The 23,011-nt window shown below is 44.9% G+C and overlaps 1 protein-coding gene across 1 annotated transcript in view; it reads right to left on the bottom strand.

Annotated features, from left to right (window-relative positions):
* The window catches only part of LOC310857790 (A disintegrin and metalloproteinase with thrombospondin motifs 20), a 156,209-nt gene that overhangs the window by 121,447 nt on the left and 11,751 nt on the right, over positions 1 to 23,011 (bottom strand). The window contains 5 exon segments of the mRNA XM_083763675.1: positions 3,586 to 3,691; positions 3,998 to 4,038; positions 5,121 to 5,245; positions 5,909 to 5,992; positions 10,906 to 11,165. Of these exon segments, the coding sequence (XP_083619801.1) occupies positions 3,586 to 3,691; positions 3,998 to 4,038; positions 5,121 to 5,245; positions 5,909 to 5,992; positions 10,906 to 11,165 (616 nt within the window).

The following is a 23,011-nucleotide window of genomic DNA, read 5'->3' as shown; positions in this document are numbered from 1 at the left end:
CTCAATAACTAACACACTTCACCCCTGAGACTGAAGTGGGAGCACGCCCCCATACGCTGAAGATTAATAAAGTTGACACTTCTTTACATCGTCTGAGGATTAGCTATCTCAGCTCCCTCAGATCTCCCTCCAGATTTATTGCCTTTTGACAGAGACACCCCATAGAGACCTCATCCATCCCCGCCAGCCAGACTGCTTTCAGAGTCATGTGGAGAATTGATTTATATGTCGGAATCTGCTCGAGTCCTAAGAAGGACATTTGTCATCCGTTTTACAAGCCAGAGTGGCCCTAATGACATCTCAAAATGTCAGGAGGAATTATCATTCGAATGTCACCAAACACATCATGAGGCCTTATGGAGTGCCATGGTGTGACTCCACCCTGCTTGAGAAAACACCCACGTCGTTATTAGTAACCACACGTCTTCACAGTCATCTGAGAAAGGCCTCTCGTACATTACTCTGAAATCTTTTCTGTTAATCCACAGCGTTCTCGAGTGGTTCCCGCGCTACCTGACACTGGCTTGCCCAGAGTGCTAAACACTCTCCAGAGCTTTTGTGCTTGTGAGCGCGGCAATTAACCAAAGCTGAGAGGCAGAGCTAACAGTGGACTCCCCCCCCCCTCCCCCGAGCTGCTCCGGTGATGGCATAAACATCCACATGAGAGGCAGGATGGAGGGAAGAAGATGAGGAGGAGAGAAGAGAGAAAGAGAGGGGGTTGAATGGAAGGAGGGAGGAGAGATGTGTGGTGTGGAGGTACAAACTATGCTATAGGAGATCAAAAGGGAGGGTAGGAATAAAACATGTCAGAAAAAAAGATAAAATAGCAGGAGGGAGGAGAAAAAAAGGAGGTGGAGAAAGGAGGAAGAGAGAAAATTTTGAAAGTGTGGGAAAAGAAAGGGAGGATGTATTTCCCTCTTTAGACACACAGGTCCTTCTGTGCACCTACTGTGATCTAGTCTGACTGTCTGTCTGTCACTTTCTATTTTCTCTCTGCCTCTGTATGACTCTCTCTGTGTGTGTGTCTCGCTCAATCTCACTCTGTCTTTCTCTCTCTCACTCACTCACTCGATTCAATTCAATGGAGTGTTATTGGCACGAGAAAACATGTGTTCACAAGCAAAAGTGGAACAAAACAATCACAACAAAACATCGTATGTAAAAATCTCTCTCTCTCTCTCCCCCTCTCCCCCTCTCTCTCTCTCTCTCTCTCTCTCTCTCTCTCTCTCTCTCTCTCTCTCTCTCTCTCTTCCCCCCCCCCCCCCCCCCCGCTGTGGAGGAATGTGTGAGTGGAACAGTGGAGGCAGCAGAATAGCTCTCATTCTTATCCAGTGGCTCACACACTGGGCCACACTGGAGCCCATTTAACAGCCATGGCACCACTGGGCAGAGCAGAGCAAACCGGAAAGTCAAAGCTGTCACTCGCTTTCACATTCACACACTTCTGAGTCAACAAAGGAGGAATGAAAGAAACAAATAGAAAGGGAAGAGGGAGGAGGCCATAACTCCATCTGTATGGATGCTTCACCATGATGGATCGGCGATCGCGTACCATAATGGGATGGAAAATATAGTGCGAAAAGATAAAGTTCTTTCCATTTTGTGTGTGTCGTGGAATGGTCAAGCTTAAAATGGTAGCGTTCAGCTGGTAGCGTTCAGTTGGAAGCAAGCCCCTGGGGCTTTTTGTGTTATCCTTTTAGCATAACTTTTGACTGTACCGTTAACAAACATGTTGTTAAAGTATTCAATCGATCAATCAATAATCAATCAATCAATCCAGCATGGAGACCCTTAACCAGTTGAACCCCAGCATCCCTATTCTGGGGAAAACATTCACCACAAATAGTTGTAACATAATGTATATGCATCTGCTGCTGTGTAAATCAAATAAAGCTACGGGGGAAATGAACCAGAACAGGGTGCATGCTAACCTTGTGGACCTTGTTAGATTTCCTGACAAATATTGATAATCTTCTGGGGATCCCTGGCACAAAAGCAGATGGGTGGCCAAAGGCCTATCCTTTAGGGGGTCCTTGACTTGAAGAAGTCCACTGCCGTACACAATAGTGTATGCAATGCAGGAATGGACTTCGCATTGACAAAATGTGAAATAAGCCCACGATGTCACCCTGGTGACAAAGCAGCTCATTCAGAGCCTTCATGTGTTTTTTCGTTCACACATAATGGTGACATTTAGCTGTTGTGGAAACACTCTTTGGCCAAGCATGCATGTTATGATAACACAGGTATTACACGCTGATTACTCTGTATATCGTATGTCACTGCTTCCATGGGTCTGTAGCTTTGGGGTTTTGGTATTGGAATTTCGGAAGTAATGGTTGGGGGGGAATGGGGTCAGTCAGTCAGTCAGTCAGTCAGTCAGTCAGTCAGTCAGTCAGTGAGTCAGTGAGTCAGTCAGTCAGTCAGTCAGTCAGTCAGCCAGCCAGCCACTGAATACTAAGCAGAACACTCTGCCTGTCTTTACTGTATACTACTTACTGAACAACCCTAACCACCTCTAAAAGAGCTGCACCTCTGACTTCTACACGGTACCTCTGTACATCATTGCCGCAAAACCCAGATGCACCTGGACAAGGTACAGTACAGTAAAGGCATTAAGGCTGGCGTGTTATTAAAAACTCCCATTTCTCAATTTATTATGTTTTGCACCTGCGTCTGCTGCTGCACCCTAGGAGCAGGCTTGATAAGAGGGCTTTTGTTGGGTTTGGGGAGGGGGGCAGTGGGTCAACGCAGCAAGAGAGGGTATGGTGGGTTTTAATGGGAACAGAGTACCAAAGTTCTGATGTCACTAGTTTATCCTCTGGGTCACGCATGTCATGTATCTATGTAGAATTACATTGGGTCATCTTCAGAATCGTCTCATATAAGAATTGCGGTCCAAAAATGAACAAATGGTGCCGGTGATGTTGTCAGGGAGGTGGCTTTTGTATCGTTTACGATATTCAGACACTCATATTTGATACTGTTAGTTTTCCCGCAGTCAGTTGATGCTTCATATCCATATGGCCAAGGGATCATTTGTTTATTTTGTATATGACGTGACATTAAACACACGTCTATGGGAATTCAGAAAAACAAAAACAAAAGCGTGACCCAAGAAGGATGCATATATATTACGTCAGACTTCGGTGCTCTGTAGAGCGGGCCAGTGGGTTAACAGAGGAAAAGAAGTGGACTGTGTGTTCCAATCAGGGATTAAAGAAAAACAACAAATCTCACAACTGTCCCAATCTGTGATTTGTGAGACATAGCATGAAAGGTGTACTCCACACAATGCATGTGTTTCCCCAAACAATTAGCACAATTATACATGATGTTTAGGTTATCATTATCATTCTAAACGTACATGTGTTCCTGCTGTGCACATACAGCCAACCAGTTGATGAAATTGCATATTTGAGCCATTAACCTTTGCTTTTATATGAAATAGTCTTTTATGGAAGATGCTTCTGAACATCAATTTACAAGAACATGTATTCCATTATAATACGCTTTAATCCTATAAAAAATGAATGAAATCAGTCAGGGCGACTGAGAGCTTTAATCCACGGTTGCAGTACTTACACATGGCCCAGCTCATGGGCAATGGTGAAGGAGGCGCTGAGTCCATTTTCCTCGCTGATGGAGCAACTCCGATACGGGTCACACATGGTCCCCAGCTCGGCGAGCCCTGTGAGAAGACACACACGCACACAGTTGGTTAAAAAAGAAACCCTGTCGGCTAAGACTGCTAAAAGTTATTAAACCATCAAGATTTCTATTCCGTATTAGAGATTAGTGCCGCCGCCGCCGCCTCCACTCTCCCTCCTCCTCCTATAATATTATTAGCTGACAACGTGCCATTAAACTCATTACTGTTGGGATTATGAGCTGCAGTGCTTAACAGGGTGGAAAGAAAGTTAATTCACAAGAACTGGAGGTGGAGACTTTCATGAACGATGAAAAGAAAGGGAGTGAAAAAAAAGCCTTACTATACCTAAAGTGTCACATTTGTCTTTCGCCCGGCAGATGTCTTCCCTGCAAAACAAAGTGACAACACCGTCAATACAACGATCCGCAGGTGTGTTGTGTCTCCCATGATGTACATTTTCCAAAAATAGCAGATCTACAATTCTACAAGCTCAAAACGCCTCAACTATTTTTGGTGAAGAGATCTGGTGTAGAGAAAAAAACGTACAGTTGTTGTAACTCAAGTCTGTTTCACTAAAAGACTACTAGAGGGTGTAACTTCCCTCAATAGCAGCAGTTATCAGCTACTGGAGTAAAGACTACTAGAGGGTGTAACTTCCCTCAATAGCAGCAGTTATCAGCTACTGGAGTAAAGACTACTAGAGGGTGTAACTTCCCTCAATACCAGCAGTTATCAGCTACTGGAGTAAAGACTACTAGAGGGTGTAACTTCCCTCAATACCAGCAGTTATCAGCTACTGGAGTAAAGACTACTAGAGGGTGTAACTTCCCTCAATACCAGCAGTTATCAGCTACTGGAGTAGTGTGGTGGTGTTCACCTGCAGGAACACAGCGTTCTGGCTGTGTTTTGGTATTTTATAGTTTGTTTGGGTTGCCCAAAAATATCCCCGTTTACTACGGCTTTCACTTCTAGTGATGTTGACTAGTTGCCTAGTTTACTAGTCGACTAGTTGTTTAACTACCTATTATGTAAAAAAAATATTTTATGATATTTGTACATTTAAAAACTGTTTACATTGGTGACTATAATCCAGCATTCTAGCTGATCTTGAGGCCTACAAAAACGGGAGAAAGAAAAAAAAGAAAGAAAAAAAAAGAAAAAAAAGAAAAGCATTTTTTCTTATGAACTAGTACCAGCAAGTGGATAGTCGACTAGTTGAATAGTCGACTAGTTGCTTAAAGCCCTACCATCTACCAAAACAAACAGTGAAAACACCAAAAATCACCAAAATACAGCGAGAGGGCTGTGTTTCTGCAGGAAAGAAAGATATATAGGTATATAGGGGAAATGATGGGTACAAAAGTATGTAAACATTTAAGTTATTCTGGTCATGGCCTTTGGGCGGGGGGGGGGGGGGAGGTGTACTGTATCTGAAGATGAGGATTGCAGTGTCATGGTGGGGGCGTACCTGGTGATGAGGAGTGCAGTGTCATGGTGAGTCGGGTGGCTGTCGTCCGGGGGGTTTTGCTTCTGCTGCCAGACGCAGAAGTTGTGGAGGGTGGTGGCGGCGTTGAAGTTCACTGTGGGCCCTTCCTGTGTCCAAGGGGACAGCGGAAAATGTGACCGGAAAGAGCAAGCGGGTCAAACTGTGTGAAAGTGACCTGGCTGTGACTCCTGAGACTCCTTTCAGTGAGTCTCAGGAAATCAAAGAAGTAGTCTGAGCGGTGCATTCCCAACACAAGGTAAAACATCTTTCTAGTTGCTTGAATTGCTTCACTTTGGTAGCGCTGGTCAGCCATTGGTAAATGTGAGGTGAACGTCACTTCACTTGGGATTATCCAACTGGAGAGAAAATACAGAGGCAACGGAACACTTCATTCGTGTTGCCCTGTTGATGCCGCTTGACACAATGTACGCACTGTACGCAATCGTGCCGTTGGAACGATAGACTGTAAAAAAATATCTTGCTTTGGGAAGACACCTTCACACTAAGGTAATTTAGTGTTATACTATAACAAAGCTAAGCACAGCGAGCCACCTCAACCGTAACTCATTTGCAGGTCGCTAACTAACCGGCTACTGTATACCTTTTTTTCTTTTCTTTTTTACAAAGAGAACCTCAAGACTGACAAGGCAGCCAGTGTCCTAGGCCTCACAGAGAAAAGGCCAGGCCAGGGACACCTGCACTGACGTCAGTGTTGTGTGTGCGCGTGCGTGTACTGTATGCGTGCATGAGTGTGAAGTTGTGGGACTCACCTGTTCATTGTGGATGACGATTAGCTTGACAATAACAACGTTGATGAGATTGCCGACGCTGGGGTCCCTGTACACCGCTGCAACCTGTAACAACACAAACACACAGACAAGAAATGCACACCTCCACTAATCTAAACAAAAGCACAGGGGGTGAGGGATGGAGGGAGGGAGGGAGAGAGAGAGAGAGAGAAAGAGAGGGGGGGCTAGGATAATTGGTAACTCAGTACTTGGGATGAAAGCGCAGGCCTCGCCTGTGCACCACAGGGCATAATCGAAATAGCAACAGCTCATTGGAGAAAGAGAGAGAAAAATTATATCTTCATTCCTTCTGGGTAAGTTTAATCAACGGGGATTAAGCACAATTACGCTTCCCCTATATGCACCTTCGGAAAGAGAGGGAAAATAATAATACGGAAATAAAAGCCTGACCCCGCAACTAATGTGACATTTCTGCAAAAGCTGGAACTGGGCGCCCCACTGTGAGGACAAGAGCCTCCCCTTTGTATATTTTCTTCCCCTCCCTCTCTCGTTTCTCTCGCTCACCCCTGTTGCGGTCGGTCAGTGGGCTCCTGGGGCCATGCATGCGCAGCCCTCTGACAGGAACTCATTAGCCCACTATAAACATTTAGCTTGTCTTTAGCCTGGAGGGGAGACGAGGCGCAACGATCGCTCGCTTACTCGCTCTGGTAAAGCCAGGCCTGGGAGGACACTGGAGGGATGCAGCGCAACGGACCGGGGAAGCGGGGGATTTTCTGTGGGCTTTTTGGAGCAAAGCACTACTCTTGAGTGTACTACGCACTTCAAAAGAGTGAGAAACACCGGCAGGGCGCTCCACTGATCTCATCCCCCCAGATTTGACACAAACATGCCGATGAATTAATTCTACTGTTATGCCACCAAAATGTGTAACGCCCTACAGCAGCCATCAAAAAGAGAGCGCCGAAGTCCTGATGTCACTCACTCACCCACTGGTTCACGGAAGTTTTTCTCTATGGAGAATAACATGGGGTCATCTTAAAATCCGGTGGAAGACTCTCAACCGCCTGAGAACAGGAACACGGCGATCAAAAGCTGCTATGGCCAGATGGGGCTACAAAACCAGCCCAACCATCTGTGAATGTGGAGAAGAGGACCATACGATGCAGCACTGCCTTGTCTGCCCTCTACTACCCAAACCGTGCAGCTTAAAAGATCTCACAGAGTTCAACAATAATGCAAAAGACTGTAAAGAAGTGGGAAACTGTCATCTAACCACATGCTTCAAAGACACGAAAAGAAGAATAATCTTAAAATAGTCTCATATAAGAATTATGGTCCAAGAATTAACAAACTGTCTTGGCAATATTGTTGGGGAGGTGTATCTGTATCGTTTACGACAGTCAGTCAGTCAGTCATATATGATACAGTCGGTTTCTAGCGAAGGTTTAACTCATTCAGGAGCAGTAACATTAGCGTTTTCTCTCAGTTGATTCCTCATATCCACATGATAGGCCCTATGGGGATTATAATTCAAATAAAAAGTGAACCAGTGGATTTAGCGTCCTCTACCGATATTGACGTCCGACTTCGGTGTCTCAACCTATGTACCGCGGCACTTTACTGTGCCTTTGAAATCTCCAGGTGTGCCTCGAGATTTTGACCAAAAGTAACACTAGCCCTCCCCCGAAAGCGATAGATAGGCGTCCTATTGTTGCGTCGTTGTTGTTGTCACACGTCTAAATAGACATGCGAAAACAACATGACGACGGAACAATAGACTCTTCACTCTTAACGACCATCGGCCATAGAAATGTTAATCGCCTGGCAACTTTACTGTATAAATGGGGCACAGCACAGACATTTCGCTCCCCTCCAGAAAGACACCACCAGAACCCGACAGCAGCACACACAGCGCCGCCGAGTCACCTCCACCTGACGACGGCACAGCAACAACAGCAACAACGGCGGCTACAACGCAACGCCTACAAAGAAAGCCCCTGCCAGACTGTTCCGGCGTACCGCGATGATTACATGAAGTTTGGATTCACGTTTACTGGGGATAAAACGTACCCGATTCCGCTGTGTATAGTTTGTGGATTCAAGCTTGCAAACAGCGCATGGTTCCGAGTAAACTGAAGCGCCACCTTCATACCAATCATGATGAACTCGCTACGAAGGACAAACACTTTTTCGTGAGCTTGAAAGAAAAAAAGGAGAAAGACACAACGAAGCAGGCAAGTCTCTTGATACTTGAAAGAATATCCAGCCATCACAGCCAGCGCAATGGCAGTGCTGCTCCCCTTTTCCACAACCTACCTGTGAGCTTAGCTTTTCAAGCCTGACTTGAAAATGAAGAGCTCCGTGTCTGTTTGTCCATCATCCAGCCAGGATAAAAACTCTTTGTTCAGGAAAACAAGCTCAAGGTTCACACTAAGACAGAACTTGTCAAAAATATTTACTTTTCTTTTTATCAATTGTTTTTTACGATTTTCTTTGTACAAAAGTGCTCAAGTTTAAGACCATTGTATTGTGGCAAAAGATTTTTGTTCTTGTTTTTACAACTCCTTTTTATTTATTTAGAAGTATTACTTTGCATTGACAAATTGAACATGTGTGTGCTACATTTTGTATGAGTTTTCAAAAATAAATTGGTGAAACTGAGGCACTGTCTCTGTCCTTTTCTTTCTCTTTAAAGTAATTTGACGAGTGCTGTCATGTGTGTTTTTAAAAGTATATTGGGTTCATATATATATATATATATATATATATATATATATATATCATATATTATATATACAGTATATACACACACCATATATCTAGGTGTGCCCCGAGATTTTTAGGCTATGAAAAGTGTGCCCCGGGACAAAAAAGGTTGAGAGACACTGCTCTAGTGTAGTTACCTCCTACACTCCTTCAAAACTGCACCTGTCTGCAATTTGCAACTGAACCTAGACAAGTCTTCTAGCTTGCCAAAATAAATTACCCCCCTGTAAATATACTTTTATTTCTCCTAGTATTGATGAGAGCCTTATGTGCCATAAGGCACAAAGTGGATAGGTAACAGGTAACAGAATTGATGATTTATTGTAGTATTGTATTCACTGTTTCCACACCTGAGCGGAAAACGGCCGACAGCCGCGGACAGAAGAAGCTGTTTCGACAGCTGGTTGATGGAAAAGAAGCTCCACCTCCGCGGCTGACTGCCGCGACGGACAGATTCCCGGAAACGCTCTAAGGTGGAGCTTAATTTCCATCCCCAAGCTGGAAACCTGGAAAAGAAGCTACGGACAGCCGAGAACGTCCGCGGCTCATTAGTAAGTGTGGCAGCACCTATTGCATGTCTCATTGCTTATGTCTTGATGAATTGAATACGATAGCAACACAATGGATATCACAAAAAGCCCTCTGGGATTTTTGTGTTATCCTTTTTTGCATTATTAGCTGTCCCTTAATAAAGCATTCTATCAAAATGGGGAAGCTCACCCGGCCCCCGGGCACGGAATCCTCTCATGTACACATTACAATGTACCCGTAAGGGTCCATTTGGTTGTACACGCTCTGAGTTGCAAATGGATAAATTAACACTGAACACTAAGCTCTGAAAGCCTGCAGAGCTTACACACACACACACACACACACACACACACACACACACAAGTACCTTGCACCTTTTTCTTTGTTAGTCAGCTCTCTCTCTCTCTCTCTCTCTCTCTGGCGTAAAAACAAAGTGACATCATCATATTTGGAGAAGTGACAGACCCCGCTATTAACCCGACCGAGAGACCACCAGACGTACTGGCACGGCGGTTCATGCTGTCACCATGGCAACCAGGGATCAGGCTTGGCTGATTTCCCTGTTCTGCTTCAAGCGTCTCCGCCTGGCCGAGTGGTCTGCACCGAGCCCAAAGCTGACTGACTCAACAGTGTGTCTGTCTGTCTGTCTGTCTGTGCGTGTCTGTCTGTCTGTCTGTCTGTCTGTGCGTGTCTGTCTGTCTGTCTGTCTGTCTGTCTGTCTGTCTGTCTGTCTGTCTGTCTGTCTGTCTGTCTGTCTGTCTGTGGTGCGTGTGTGCATGCGTGTCAGCATGGGGAAACAAGTGGCACAATCACTGTAGCTTATCAACCTTCCTTAAGGATAACAGTGCAATGACAATCATTACTCCTCTATAGGTTAATGAGTGCTGTGAGTATTCAGTCTGCAGACAGACCTGCTGTTTCTTTTGTGCTATTTTTGCATTAGTATTAGTATAGTACTTTCCTCTAGGCCAGTGGTTTGTTTTCACACTTTTTTGTGCCCAAGGCCGAGCACAAAAGATGGGTGGGCCATGTGCATTTTCAGAGCCTGTTATGATCAATCAATTGATTGTGTCAATGGAACTAACATAGTATAAGTTCCTACCTACATTAGCAGTATCACAATGAAAAAATACAATGACTTCTGATTAGCCACAAGTTTTGAATCATTGCTACACAGTATAATAAGTGTAGTTTTCACAAACTCCCACAGCACACCTGGACTTTGTACTTTGGGAACCACTGCTCCAGGGAGGCCCCTACAGAGCCCATGCTGACGGTAGGAAGCACAGCCTCCTCAGAAAGTGGGCTTGATTACAAGTCAACTCTCGAGGATCACATGCAGGCTTCGTAAAGGTCAGAGGTCAGAGTTCAAGTATTCACATATGAAATCACATTCAGATGCGTGTGTCTGTGATTCTTCCACTGGACCGTCAAGCAAACGTCACGCTTTACAACTGCACAGACTCACAGGTAAGGCTGTTTTATTAATCAAACTGCGCTTCGACTGCTCGCTATGGGAGAGCGCCCTCTGGCGTGATCATACAGAAGTATGGCATTGGGTGCCTGGTCCCACCCTTAAGGCGTGCGGCATAAAAGGCAGGGAGATCCCGTGACTCGCCATTCCAAGTTTTCTTCTCGTGTGTATCACACGCAGATCATTATCAACAAAGTCTTTCAACGTAAGAATGAAATGATTTTAAAGGGAACAATATTTTACTTACTACTGACATGATTGTTAGGATGTAGTGCTCGAGGTTGCGTCCGTGGTGGCGCGTCATCTTGGCGTCGGCCGTCACCATCAGCTCGACGTAGCGTGGGTAGGACAGGAAGCGCTTGCGGCGGCTCGGGGATCTGGGGCGAGTAGCGTCACTGGAGTTGGTTCCATGGTGGCTGTGAACGTCTATGGCTGCTTCCACGTGGTCCATCTCCTCTGCCATAGCTCTGCCGCTCCCCAAGGTCACTGGCCTGGTGTTAGGCTCATCTGCTTTGGGAAACAAAAGAGATACATAAGGGGTCTTCGACGTGCTTCAGGCCAAGGACCCCTTAGCTGGGAGAGAGATGAAGCAGGGAAGGACAGGTGCTTGTACTGTATATAAGGAAGCTAATGTGCTTGTGTTCTTTGTTGCAGTGAGAGGCTGGGTCCAGACAGAGCCACACACAAGTCCTCAGCCTGTTACTGGTTGTATGTTTAATGTCACACGGTGACTGTTTATTTAATGTTGTTGCATTTATGTTAATGGCGTCCCATTGTTATTCTGTTTCGGCTCCAGTTGTTGGCTCTAGAACATTTATTTGATGCCATTTGCTCTGACCGAGGAGGATTACACTGTTCTACTGAAGAAAGCTGCTGTTTCTTTCTCCTTCCTTTCCCTGGGTGGTGACTACTAGGTCACAGGTGGAAAGTAACTAAGTACATTTACTTAAGTATTGTACCAAGAACAATTTTGAGCTACATACTTTACTTGAGTATTTCCAATTTCCAGTACTTTTACTTCTACTCCACTACATTTATTTGAAAACTTTAGTTACAAGTTACTTTGTAGATTTTGATTATTATTACAAAACATACAGTAACCACTAGGCCTATACTGTACATTTCGGCCATTTGAAAATAGCCGATCTACAAGCTGACAATGTGCCACGATGCGACGCATGTATACGCATGTAGACTTTTAAAGGTATATTCAGTGATTTCACTCAAAAAACCTTAGGTTTCGTTTTTGGCTGGGACCTAAGCCTTTCATCCAATCAGGATAGAGAGCCAAAAACGAAACCTAAGGTTTTTTGACCCCCAGGGGTTAACTGGGGACAGGGAGGAACTCCTTATATGGTCAGCACACTCTATAGTAGAGAGGATTATCACATCAAAACAAAAAAATAAGTGATATTTGAATTAAGTGAAATCACTGAATATACCTTTAACTTTTTAAGTAACATTTGAGTACTTTTTCACCACTGGTTTCCTTGAACACTGGCGCGAGAAGAGCATAACAATCTTTAGAAAATTAGGACATTTTGTGTGTGTGTGTGTGTGTGTGTGTGTGTGTGTGTGTGTGTGTGTGTGTGTGTGTGTGTGTGTGTGTGAATGGGTAAGGCAGTGGCCCTCAATTGTTCATTAATTAATTGATTATTAATTAAGTCAACTAACCAATCACTAGAGATGCTAGTCTGATACTTTACACAGTAGGCTGACAGATCTACACAAGCTGTCATTGTAAGAGATGCAATACAATGTGAGCTTGTAGATCTGCTATTTTTCAGCTAAGAGTTTTGTACAGAAAGAAAGAGGGAGGCCTAGTATAGAGCCCCGGAGGATGGTATAGGGTTACGTGGTTATAAAAGGAACCTCTCAGTTAATACAATGAATAATTATGATTATAATTAACTTCAAATGAACCATAATAATAATAATACTCATTAAAGCTGCAAGGGGCTGGGCTAAGTTTCACCAATGAAGGACAAGGACTCTGAACCAACTCCAATGACACCACCCACAAGTCTGTATGACAAACCGTTGAAAACAGTTGATTGCGATTTCAATAGGGCTTCGCACTACTGTGCAGTGCTCGGGCCCTAATAACTTTATTTATATAGCACATTTCAAAGCATGGTTTGCAAAAAAGGAAAAGCTGGTAAGGTAAGGAAAAGCAAGTAAAAAGTATCACAATGAAACACACACACACGCACACACACTCACCTACACAGTAAAAGGCAGTTCTCTCGGCTTAGCTGCATTCCAGTGACATAACACACAGAGTGCTGGACTTTGGCGAAAAAGCCAACATAAATTGTCGTGTCATTCCAACGCTTAGAAAAACAGTTGTACCGAGTGACACGGGGTCACTGGCAAAGCTTTGAGGCTAAGGGTTTGCAGGCCAGGCAAGCCGCCGCATTCCCTACTGGCTGAACACGGCCTACAACACCAGTAGTTCTCAAACCTTTCCGTGTCAAGGACCACCTAAATGGTAGGTGTTTGGCCGTGGACTCCCCCATCTGAAAAAAGTTTTGTGCCAGAAGAGAAGATTATGTTAAAAAAAATCTAAGCACACAGCGCTAACTATACACGCAACTGCTGTGGGCCTCCTGGGACCCTACCAAGGACTCCTGGGGGTCACCGGACCCCACTCTGAGAACCACTGGCCTACACAAACTGAGAAAATCCCACGATGACGTTTTACTAACTATGCCCCCTGGTCACTGACCCCCACCCCATGTGTGCGTAATCCAAGTGGGAACATAACAAAAAAAAACTTCTACTGCGACCACCGACAGTATATTACACAAAGTTAGAGGGAATGTATGCCATTTGCACCCGAAATGCAACAAATCAAAAGTTCAATATGCCTCAAGGCCGATACTTTTCTATTTCCAGGTCGTGGGTGAATGCCTTTAACAACATTCTGAAGAAGATGAAGGAAGAAGAGAGTAATGTGCAACGCCTGGGCCGCTGGCGCGGCTTCCAGACCTTTTTCTCTCTCTTTCAGGTGGACCTCAGCTGAGCTGCACGTGTCGAGTAAACCTGGCTGAGCAATGAGAGGGAGATTCCTTTTACCTTGACAGGGTTACAGGGAAGAAAATAAGACTGCAAGGAAGAGAGAAGACAGAGCGACTCATTCTATAGGAACAGAGAAAGACAAGAAAAGCGCCCCGAGGACAACCTGTAAAGGTGAAGGGAGCGGAGGACTTAATTACATGTGTTTATGTTGTCTGTGCGCACCGATGTTTCCTGAGATTGCAGGCTGAAAGAGACCTTTTGGAAAGAGGAGCCTTGGGTAGGAATGGGGGGGTGGGGAGACATGGGAGAGGAAAGGGGTTTAGCGGAGACCTTCTATACTTTCCACACAGGCGAGCTCCAAGCCGCCCTCAAGAAAAAGGTCATATTGTTTAGTAGACACAGCTGCAGGGAAGTCTATTCCTGCCTGAGCAGCCCGAGTCGAACCTCACGGAGGATGTTCTCTGTTAAGAAATAACCTCATCAGCAACATCACAAACGTGTCCTCGGAAAATAAAAGAACTTCAACCAAAGACTAACATTGCATTAGCAGCATGGGCCAGATTTGCCGGTGTAACTTTACATGAGCACTGTAGACATGAGCACTGTAGACATGAGCACTGTAGACATGAGCACTGTAGACATGAGCACTGTAGACATGAGCACTGTAGACATCAGTACATAAGCATGCAGAGCGGTATGCTGTCCAGATCTGTGCTGATTTACAACCAGGACTTGTAATATTTGCTGCTGTCTTACAGCTGCACGGGGAAAGACAGATTTCACCAGCTACCAAACCCTGCATCCAATAAGGGGAGATGAGAGAAGAGGGGGAAAAAGCCACGGTACAATAGAATGCAATTAAAGAATAAACTAATTCTGAAAGAATATATTCAAGTAAATTCCATGGGTATTCAGGCATTAAATCACTATGTACACCAAGTCTCTTGGTGGATGTCAAGTCTTTCAACGGTTGGTTATGCCACACTGCAATTACAGACTGGAGCTTTAAGACCTTCAGATGCCCCGGCACAACCTTTAGGCTACAACATCTTGGAAGTGCTCCCATTTTCGGAGCAGGAAAAGCTGACAGATGGAACATGCATTAGTTCAGAGGTATAAAAGGTGATGGCACAGAGACAACAAGTGTGAAAGGGAAAAAAATGAAAATGCTTCCACAGTTTAGGAGACAGGCATACTTGAGTTAAGTCTGTCATCGCACAAAACATCCCCTCCTCGCCTTTGGATAACCCATTCATCCTGAAATGTCCCCATTGTCTCCGGAACTCTCAATCTTTCCAGAGTCAGACAGAGAGAGATTGTGTGTGACTGTTAGCCTGTGTTAGGCCAGAGGGGGGGGAATAGGAAGGCGACAAGGAAAACTTGACGAGTGCTGCGAGATTGTTGAAGCGAGGGTGGAACGTGACCCGCTGCCACCATGGCACATGAGCGCTGCTGCTCCTGCCGCCTTGAGGCCCTGCCCCCGTGCCAGCTATACCCGTGTTAGCGCCAAGCCCGGACCGTGCCCATGCACACAGCCCAGGCAGCACGAAGGGGCTTGTATTTTCAGAGAAAGAAAGAAAAAAAATCTCTCTTTGGGGCCAAAGAACCACTCTAAACCCCTGAAACAGACTCATCACTGCAGACAGTCCGACATCAAAGGGATTATCAAAGCACAGAAAGGGCTCTGATTCATCGACTTAAGACCCACACAAAGAAGGTAGAAGTTGAAAAAGAGGAGGAGGATGAGGTGGAAATATGGCCACTGTAATAATAGCCTTTAAATCAGCTCAGATTAGCCAAACACAACCTTTACCCAAATCGCCTTAGGTTCAAATCCCCGCCTTTCAGTGAGGAGTACCCTGCTACTTACACCATGAAAAGACAATGCTAACCGCTTATCAGGATCCCTAGCAAGAACCTCCAGAGGCTCCAATACATTCACAACAGCGCAGCTAGGATCCTGATGAGTACCTTAAAGGCCCTAAACCCGCCACCCAAAGCCTGCGCTCTTCTAACACCCAGCTTCTCCCCGTCCCTCACACCAATCTACGCACCATGGGCGAGTGGGCCTTCTGCTACACAGCCCCATGTCTCTGGAACTCCCTTCCTTTGCACTTGAGAGTGCCACAGTCTACTGATGCTTTAAAAAATCCAAAGCATTCCTATGATATTTTTTGTCCTCTTACTTGGTTTTAACCTGACCCTTTTAGTTTAGCCAGGCTGGGTACCATGAAATTGATTGTTGATGTTATTTTAACTTTTTATTTCTTGCCATGCTTTTAACTCTGTAAGCACTCTGATATTTGAAAGAATGTAAAGTGCTATATAAATAAAATGAATTATTATTATTATCATTATGACCAACTGTGCACACATGGACATAACATCAGTGGGCACTGTCACATAAGATGTCTATATACAGTATTTACATTCTGGAGAAATAGAGCGTCACAGTCCCGCCCCCTCGAGAGACCCGGAAAATAGATTCCTGTTCATTTTCCTCATAGACTTTTCAGAAAGTATTTATTTAAAGACGTTTACGCCCCGGACAAAGCCAACTCTTGTCGTGGCAGGTTACAACACTTTTTTTGTTGTTTTTCTTCTTTGTAATTATTTGTTTGGTTCAAAATATTGTGTTTGTTGTCATGATTTGTCACGACAAGAGTTGGCTTTGTACGACGCTTATAAGATCTTTAAATAAATATGTTTTGAAATGTCTATGGGAAAAATGCATTGGGAACTATTTCCTGGGCCTGGCGTCATCATGAAAGGGGGCGGGACTGCGACGCTCTATAGTACACAACCATGCCAACACCAAATGCCGTGTGCCGTGATTTTTGTTTCTCCAGTTTTTAACGTGTTTATGATGTGACAGTACTTCATTAGACCCCTTGGTGTGGTTGTTATGGGCAATGATGTATTCCCTTTGTATTTAGGGTTTCACATAAAAACGTCATTTTAAAGGGATTGTGACATTAAAAAAAAAGGTTTTGGAATTGTTCTTGTTTTTTTTAGGTTTTCTAATCTCAATTGCACCCAAAAAACATGAACTTTTAACATTCAGTAGATTTTCTGTGATCTGGGGTTTTCTGGCTCAAACAGGTGCTCTGATTTGCCGGCAGTAAGTGACATCACTTACTGCAAATCCCATATATGTCAATGGGATTTGCCAGCAGATGTCACTGTTTCACTGTGTTGCCTGTTTTCATTGTAGCTCAAAAGGCCCAAAAAACCCCAAAGAAAACTTCAGACCACAGAAAATCCACTGAATGTTCAAAGTTCAGGTTTTTTGGGTGTAATTGAGGTCATAAAACCTAAAAGATAAAAGAAAAAGAAAAAGAAATTAAAATGAATGTCATAAAACCTTTAACAAATTCCTCCTCCTTATATAATAATAATACCTGATAGTCATGTTTTAGGGTGGAAATAAATCTAACTTGCAAAATGTTAATGCGCAGGGGTCAATAAAACGCTGGTCCATGTTAGCTAAGAGCAGTGAAGCATAACAGAGGACAGTAAAATGAGCTATGCATCGCACATGTACGTATAGGTTAGTAACCTCTATAAATGTGGCATTTAATTTGCTTGCCACCACTTTGTACGCAGCTGAATAACGCCCAAACCAAACTAGTTTTTCTGGTCCAGTGCTAACATGCTGAGGCTTACATTATGATTTAATAAAACAAACTAATAAATTATGTTTATATCCCCTGCTCAATGTGAGATGTTATTGCTCACCGACAACAAGCAACCAGCAAACACAAGATCTTTGAACAGCCCCCAAGATTTAGTTGGCCCTGTATGTATTTCTGTTTATACAATCAATCATTGGTTGAAGACATCATGCATTTGTATTTCCTAGAGTCCACACATGTAAAACCAGACCAAATTATTTATCAGCTTTTTTCCATATAGATTAAAGAGTTTAATTACCCCTTAAACCCTACAGTATACAGTACTTAATAGACCAGGGTCCCTCAATGTCCTATATCAGGTACACCCCCCCCATCAACACCATGGGCTCCATTTTCGTCACCGCTAAACCCCTTATCCCAAAACTTCTTTGCCTTTTTTTTTTACTATTTTGAAAAACATTTTTGAATAGTTCAGCTAGCCTACATTGACACGTTGTGAGCTTGTAGACTGGCCATTTTAACTATTCAAAAATGTTTTGTAAAATAGAAAAAAAGGCAAAGAAGTTTAGGGATAAGGGGTTTAGCTGTGACGAAAATGGAGCCCCAAATCTCTTTCACGAAAATAGTCGATCTACAAGCGTAGATCTGCTATTTTTGTGCGGGGAGGGGCGCACTAGGGTCCATGTGGTTAATCCTTGACTTCCAGTGCTCTCATTCTGGCCTTCCCTTCTCTGTCAAATGTATCAGTGCCAAACGCAGCCCCAAAACAAAGGAGAACGTGCATCGCATTGTAAAGCTAATTAACATTCTTTTACAATATCCCGCTGAGAGTTAAAATGTCCGCTCCTTAGGGTGCCAATTAAATAAGACAGTGTACCTTACATTGAGCATAGGTAATGCTTGGGTCCTTTGCGAGGTCAGAGAGTGCTTATGGTACTTTAATGGACCCTACGATACCGTTAAGTGGAAAACATGCGCTGTCCCCCGCAGACACAAGCACAATTAAGCAGAATTCTGTGGCCAGACAAAGAGCAGAACGCGCTGCTAATTGTTGATGCTGAAGAAGGTTTTTTGAAGTGGCATGACATTTGACCCCATGGGAAGATGGTGGGGCTTTGTACACTTGCAGTGGCTGGTTTGTTATTTTGAGTCCAGAGGCTGGCTAAAAACAGCTGGGGTGGAGGGGGTGGAGCCCCAGGTCACTTCAGGGGAATGCAACAATATGTGTGGTATTGATGAGAGAGAGAGAGAGAGAAAAAAGGAATTATACAATTACACAAGCACATTATCTGTATGATTGTAAAGAACAATCAAGAAATAGTAATAAGTATTCCACAACTTGATCCTGTAGTCTCCTGATAAAGCAGCATCACAAACAAATGCACAACTAACCTATCTATATGCACTAACCTATCTGCGTTATATGCACAAACATATCTGAAAATGCACGCGCATATCTACCTCAAATTTATGATCCAAAATGAGACACACCATTCAAAGCAAAATGCCCTAGTTATGAAATAATTGCACAAAAACTGCTGTACATTTTACAGTGTAGACAGAGGGTAAGCCAAGTCCTTGTCTGGTGAAAACTACAAAATAGTCTGCATTTCTAGAAACGCAGACATTGTAAGGCAGTGAAAGGTGTCTTACCCGTTATCTCACGCACACACACACGCACGCGCACACACACACACACACACACACACACACACACACACACACACACACACACACACACACACACACACACACACACACACACACACACACACACACACACACACACACACACACACACACACACACACACACACACACACACACACACACACACACACACACACACACACACACACACCTCATTTTTGAATGGCAGCAATATATTTTAACTTTATTCACGTTCGAGTGAGGGACTCACTTGCCATGATATACTGGTCTACATGCTGTTAAGGCATTGCAATGCAAAGTGCTGTAAGCTTACATATCTGTTCTTTTTTTACGAGCGACGATGCAGTTTAACTTTCTCGTTTAACTCACTACGGTGAGGTGCGCTCCACGTTGGTGTTAAATGGGCTGTGGAACAATCCAAATGGGGCATACATGAAGGCGCTTTTGGTGAGATTCATCATTTAATACATCAAGGGCACTATCTTGCGTCAGAGACACTACATCGGTAATTTGGGGATTTAGCAATGCATGAGAGGCGTTCCCGCATAAAAATGACTATCTTGTATCCCAGCCTAAATACCTAAAACACCTCTGGTACCCGTTACATTACGCATAGGTCTGGTTTGGGGTTACAATAATGAAACCAATCACCGTACCACATAACATTGACTTTAAAAGAAGACTGCGCAATCCATTATGCATTGCCCATTATCCCCAGTGCAATGTTGCCTTACACTATGGCCCATCGCCCATGGAAGAGCCACGCGTGTCGCAGCCTTGGAAACAAATTATATTTGATACAGAGGGCTCTTTTGTGTGTCCAGTAGGAAATGTGCAGACATCGACAAAGAAAGCCTGCAGCTATGAATCACACATTGCCAGATGATGGATGGCCAAATACTCTGGGTGATGACACTGATGATGCAGGAGCCAGCTCTTAGCAACCCTGCTGTCCCCATGTCTGTCGCTATCTCACACCTCTGTCACACATGCCTCTGTGACAGTCCCTGTCACTTAATTCGCCCAAACTATACCAGTCAGCCCCCCTGACTCAGTTCTGTCTGTCTGTCTAGACTGCCCAGACAGTATAACAGAAAATAGCCCCGGCTGGTATTTGTTACGGGAACACAAAACACACTGGGTTCAGCGTGGCTGAAGTTTCAGGTCAGGAGGACAAATAAATGCTATTACCGTTGTGTGTAAAGCTGCCCAGGCCCTGCCTCACCCTGCCCTGTCCTGCCCGGTCCTGTCCAAGGATGTCTGTTATGCTCCAGTCAGATGACAAAATGGAACAGTTGTATATTTAGCTGCTTGTATAATTTGGTGGGCACGCAGTGTTATGAAGCCCGGTGTAATAATGAGGACACCATGGCTGAAAAAAGACCTTCATGAGTATTTTAAATGGATTCGCCAGCTGACAGCCCAAAACGATACTCAAAACACTGATGTCGGCGGAAACCATGCAAGGCACTAACCAGCACATCAGGAGCAATTAGGGGTTCAGAGTCTTGCTCAAGGACACTTCGACACTAACTCTCATGGGGGAGCCCCGGTTCGAACTGGCAACCTTGCGGTTACCATCCAGCCACCGCCGCCCAGTGTGTTCCTTAAAGGGACACTTCACCCCTTTTGCAACCTCATTTTAATGATGATGAGGATGTTGTTTGGGGGACAATAAACACTTTCCTGGGGTTTTTATGTGGGTAATGTGTTTTTAGATATTTTACAGGGAGGGCTGTCTTACTGAGTCAACATGTAGTCCCAGTGTCCATGACATCATAGACACTTGGAAATACTAAAATATCTAAAAACACTGACATTACCCACATAAAACCCCCAGGAAAGTGTTTCTTGTCTCCCAAACATCATTAAAATAAGATCTGGTTGCAAAAGGGGTGACGACTGACTCCATGTGTATTGGACATGTGGTTGTCGACTCTACTCTACACCCTCAGGCCAGAAAGTGTGGGGCTGGCAGCAACTGAGACCATGCAGGCAGTTGTAGGTCATTGTTCGAGGGGGAATTAGTATGAAACAACAAAACATTTATTTAGGGGAAAAAAGATGTTTGTTTTTTTCAGAGCCAAGTGGTGGATGAGAAGAAGGCTACTTCAGAGATGCAGGTGTAGAGGATTTAATAAAAGAAAGGCTGGCAGTGGGAGGCTTGGGAAGAGAACAGGCTGGGGCCGCTGCCAGGCCTGTGAGTGAGGCCGTCAGGCAGGCAGGCAGGCAGGCAGCACATGCAGCACAGGCCCAGTTTGTACTGCTGTGCTGCCTCACACACACATGAAACAAGAAGCTCCACTCTATCTGTCTCCTGCTCTGCTCGCTCAGCGATTTCCCACCAAACAATCAGGGGGACATTTCATCCGACCGCAGGGCCAGGAGATGACACGCATTCTCAGACACACCGATAAGCCCGGAGCTGTGCAGTGTGCACGTGCATGTGTTGCAAGTGTGCGTGTGTGTGTGCCACACCCACACACACACACACACACACACACACACACACACACACACACACACACACACACACACACACACACACACACACACACACACACACACACACACACAGAGATGAAGTATCATTCAGTGCATGCACACAACATACACAAAGCTAACTTTTTTTGCTTAGCAACAAAAGATGCTTCCTGGAACAGGGGGTGTTGGGGGAGGGTGTTGTTTGGTCCGTCCAGGGGGGGCAGAGGGGGGGGGCTAAGCCTTGTGGAGCCAACTGACATCCCGATGCCCCAACACCACCGCGAGCCAGACCCCAAAGGTGAGAGAGGTTGTCTGAACGATCAGCACCCATCCATCACACCCCTACCCAGCTATACCTCTCCTCCTGACCCCGCTGAAGAGCCGGCGTTAAGAGGCAGACAAAAGGCTTAAAGCACACATGGTGTCCCAACCCTGATCTCGCAAACAAACCAGCATAGCGAGCCCAGAAAGCAAGCACCTCTCTAGGGGGGGAAAACGCTCAAGGTCATCCCCCCCACCCAGCAGCACCACCACCACCCCCCCCCCCACCACCCAGTCCAATGAGTGACTCCAAACAAAGAGGGAAGTGAGGTCACAGTCAACAAGTGCCTCCATTCACATACATGAAAGCGCAAAGGGGGGAGTGGGCAGTGATTCAAGTCGGCTAGTTCAAAACCCCGGGCGGAGGAGGGGCATTTTTCCATGTAAATGAACCCATTGACCAAAGACCTGATGCTAGCATTTGGACTGCCATGTATACATACACGCACACACACACATACACACACAGTGGCAACTCCTATATAGTGATTATGTTCGGATGCAATGCCGCTTCCACGGACCACCACATCAAAGCTGTTGTCAGTCACGCAGCCCGCCCCATGCAGCCAGCCCCATGCAGCCCGCCCCATGCAGCCAGCCTGTGTGATTTCTGGTGCAGGCGAAGACAGCCGGTGGATCGCATTGGTCCACCGATCTGAGCCCCCGCCCCCCCTCCTCCCCTCCCCGGTAGAAAACAGCGGAGAACACTTAACATCACCAAATTTGGAGCAACGCCCCTCTGCACTTATTGGTTAGCAAAATACAAGTTTCCAATGGGTTTCCCCATGCTTTTATTTTTGAACCGAACGAAAAATAAAAGCCTGCATGGGTACTAAGGCTATATGAGTCACATCACTGTCCCAGGCCAGCAAGACCTGTTCTAGTTAGCCACAAGGCCAAGATGGGGATGGAAGCATTAGCACTCTAGGGCACTAACATTGTGAGATCATTCTTCTTTAACCACTTTCAACCAGGAAAAAAATTGCCTATGTACAAACTCACAACCGTGAGCTATTTGGCATACAACTAAGTTGGAAAGGGCTTACCTGGATAATGTGTGTCTGCGTTTTCACAAGTCAATCAATGTGGCAATGTTTTCCACATTAATCTGGCAGTTACACAAAACTTGGCATTCCAGAACCTTGGGACTCGCAACCAACTTAATGCATGTGAGATACTCTCTCATTCCTTCCTTTATTGGCCTCTGCGGCTTGTCTTTGC

The sequence above is a fragment of the Protomyctophum parallelum genome, assembly GCF_964188405.1.
Source record: "Protomyctophum parallelum genome assembly, chromosome: 4".
NCBI lineage: Eukaryota > Metazoa > Chordata > Actinopteri > Myctophiformes > Myctophidae > Protomyctophum > Protomyctophum parallelum.
Note: the sequence above shows the minus strand (reverse complement) of the source record. Positions and strands in the feature narration are given on the sequence as shown.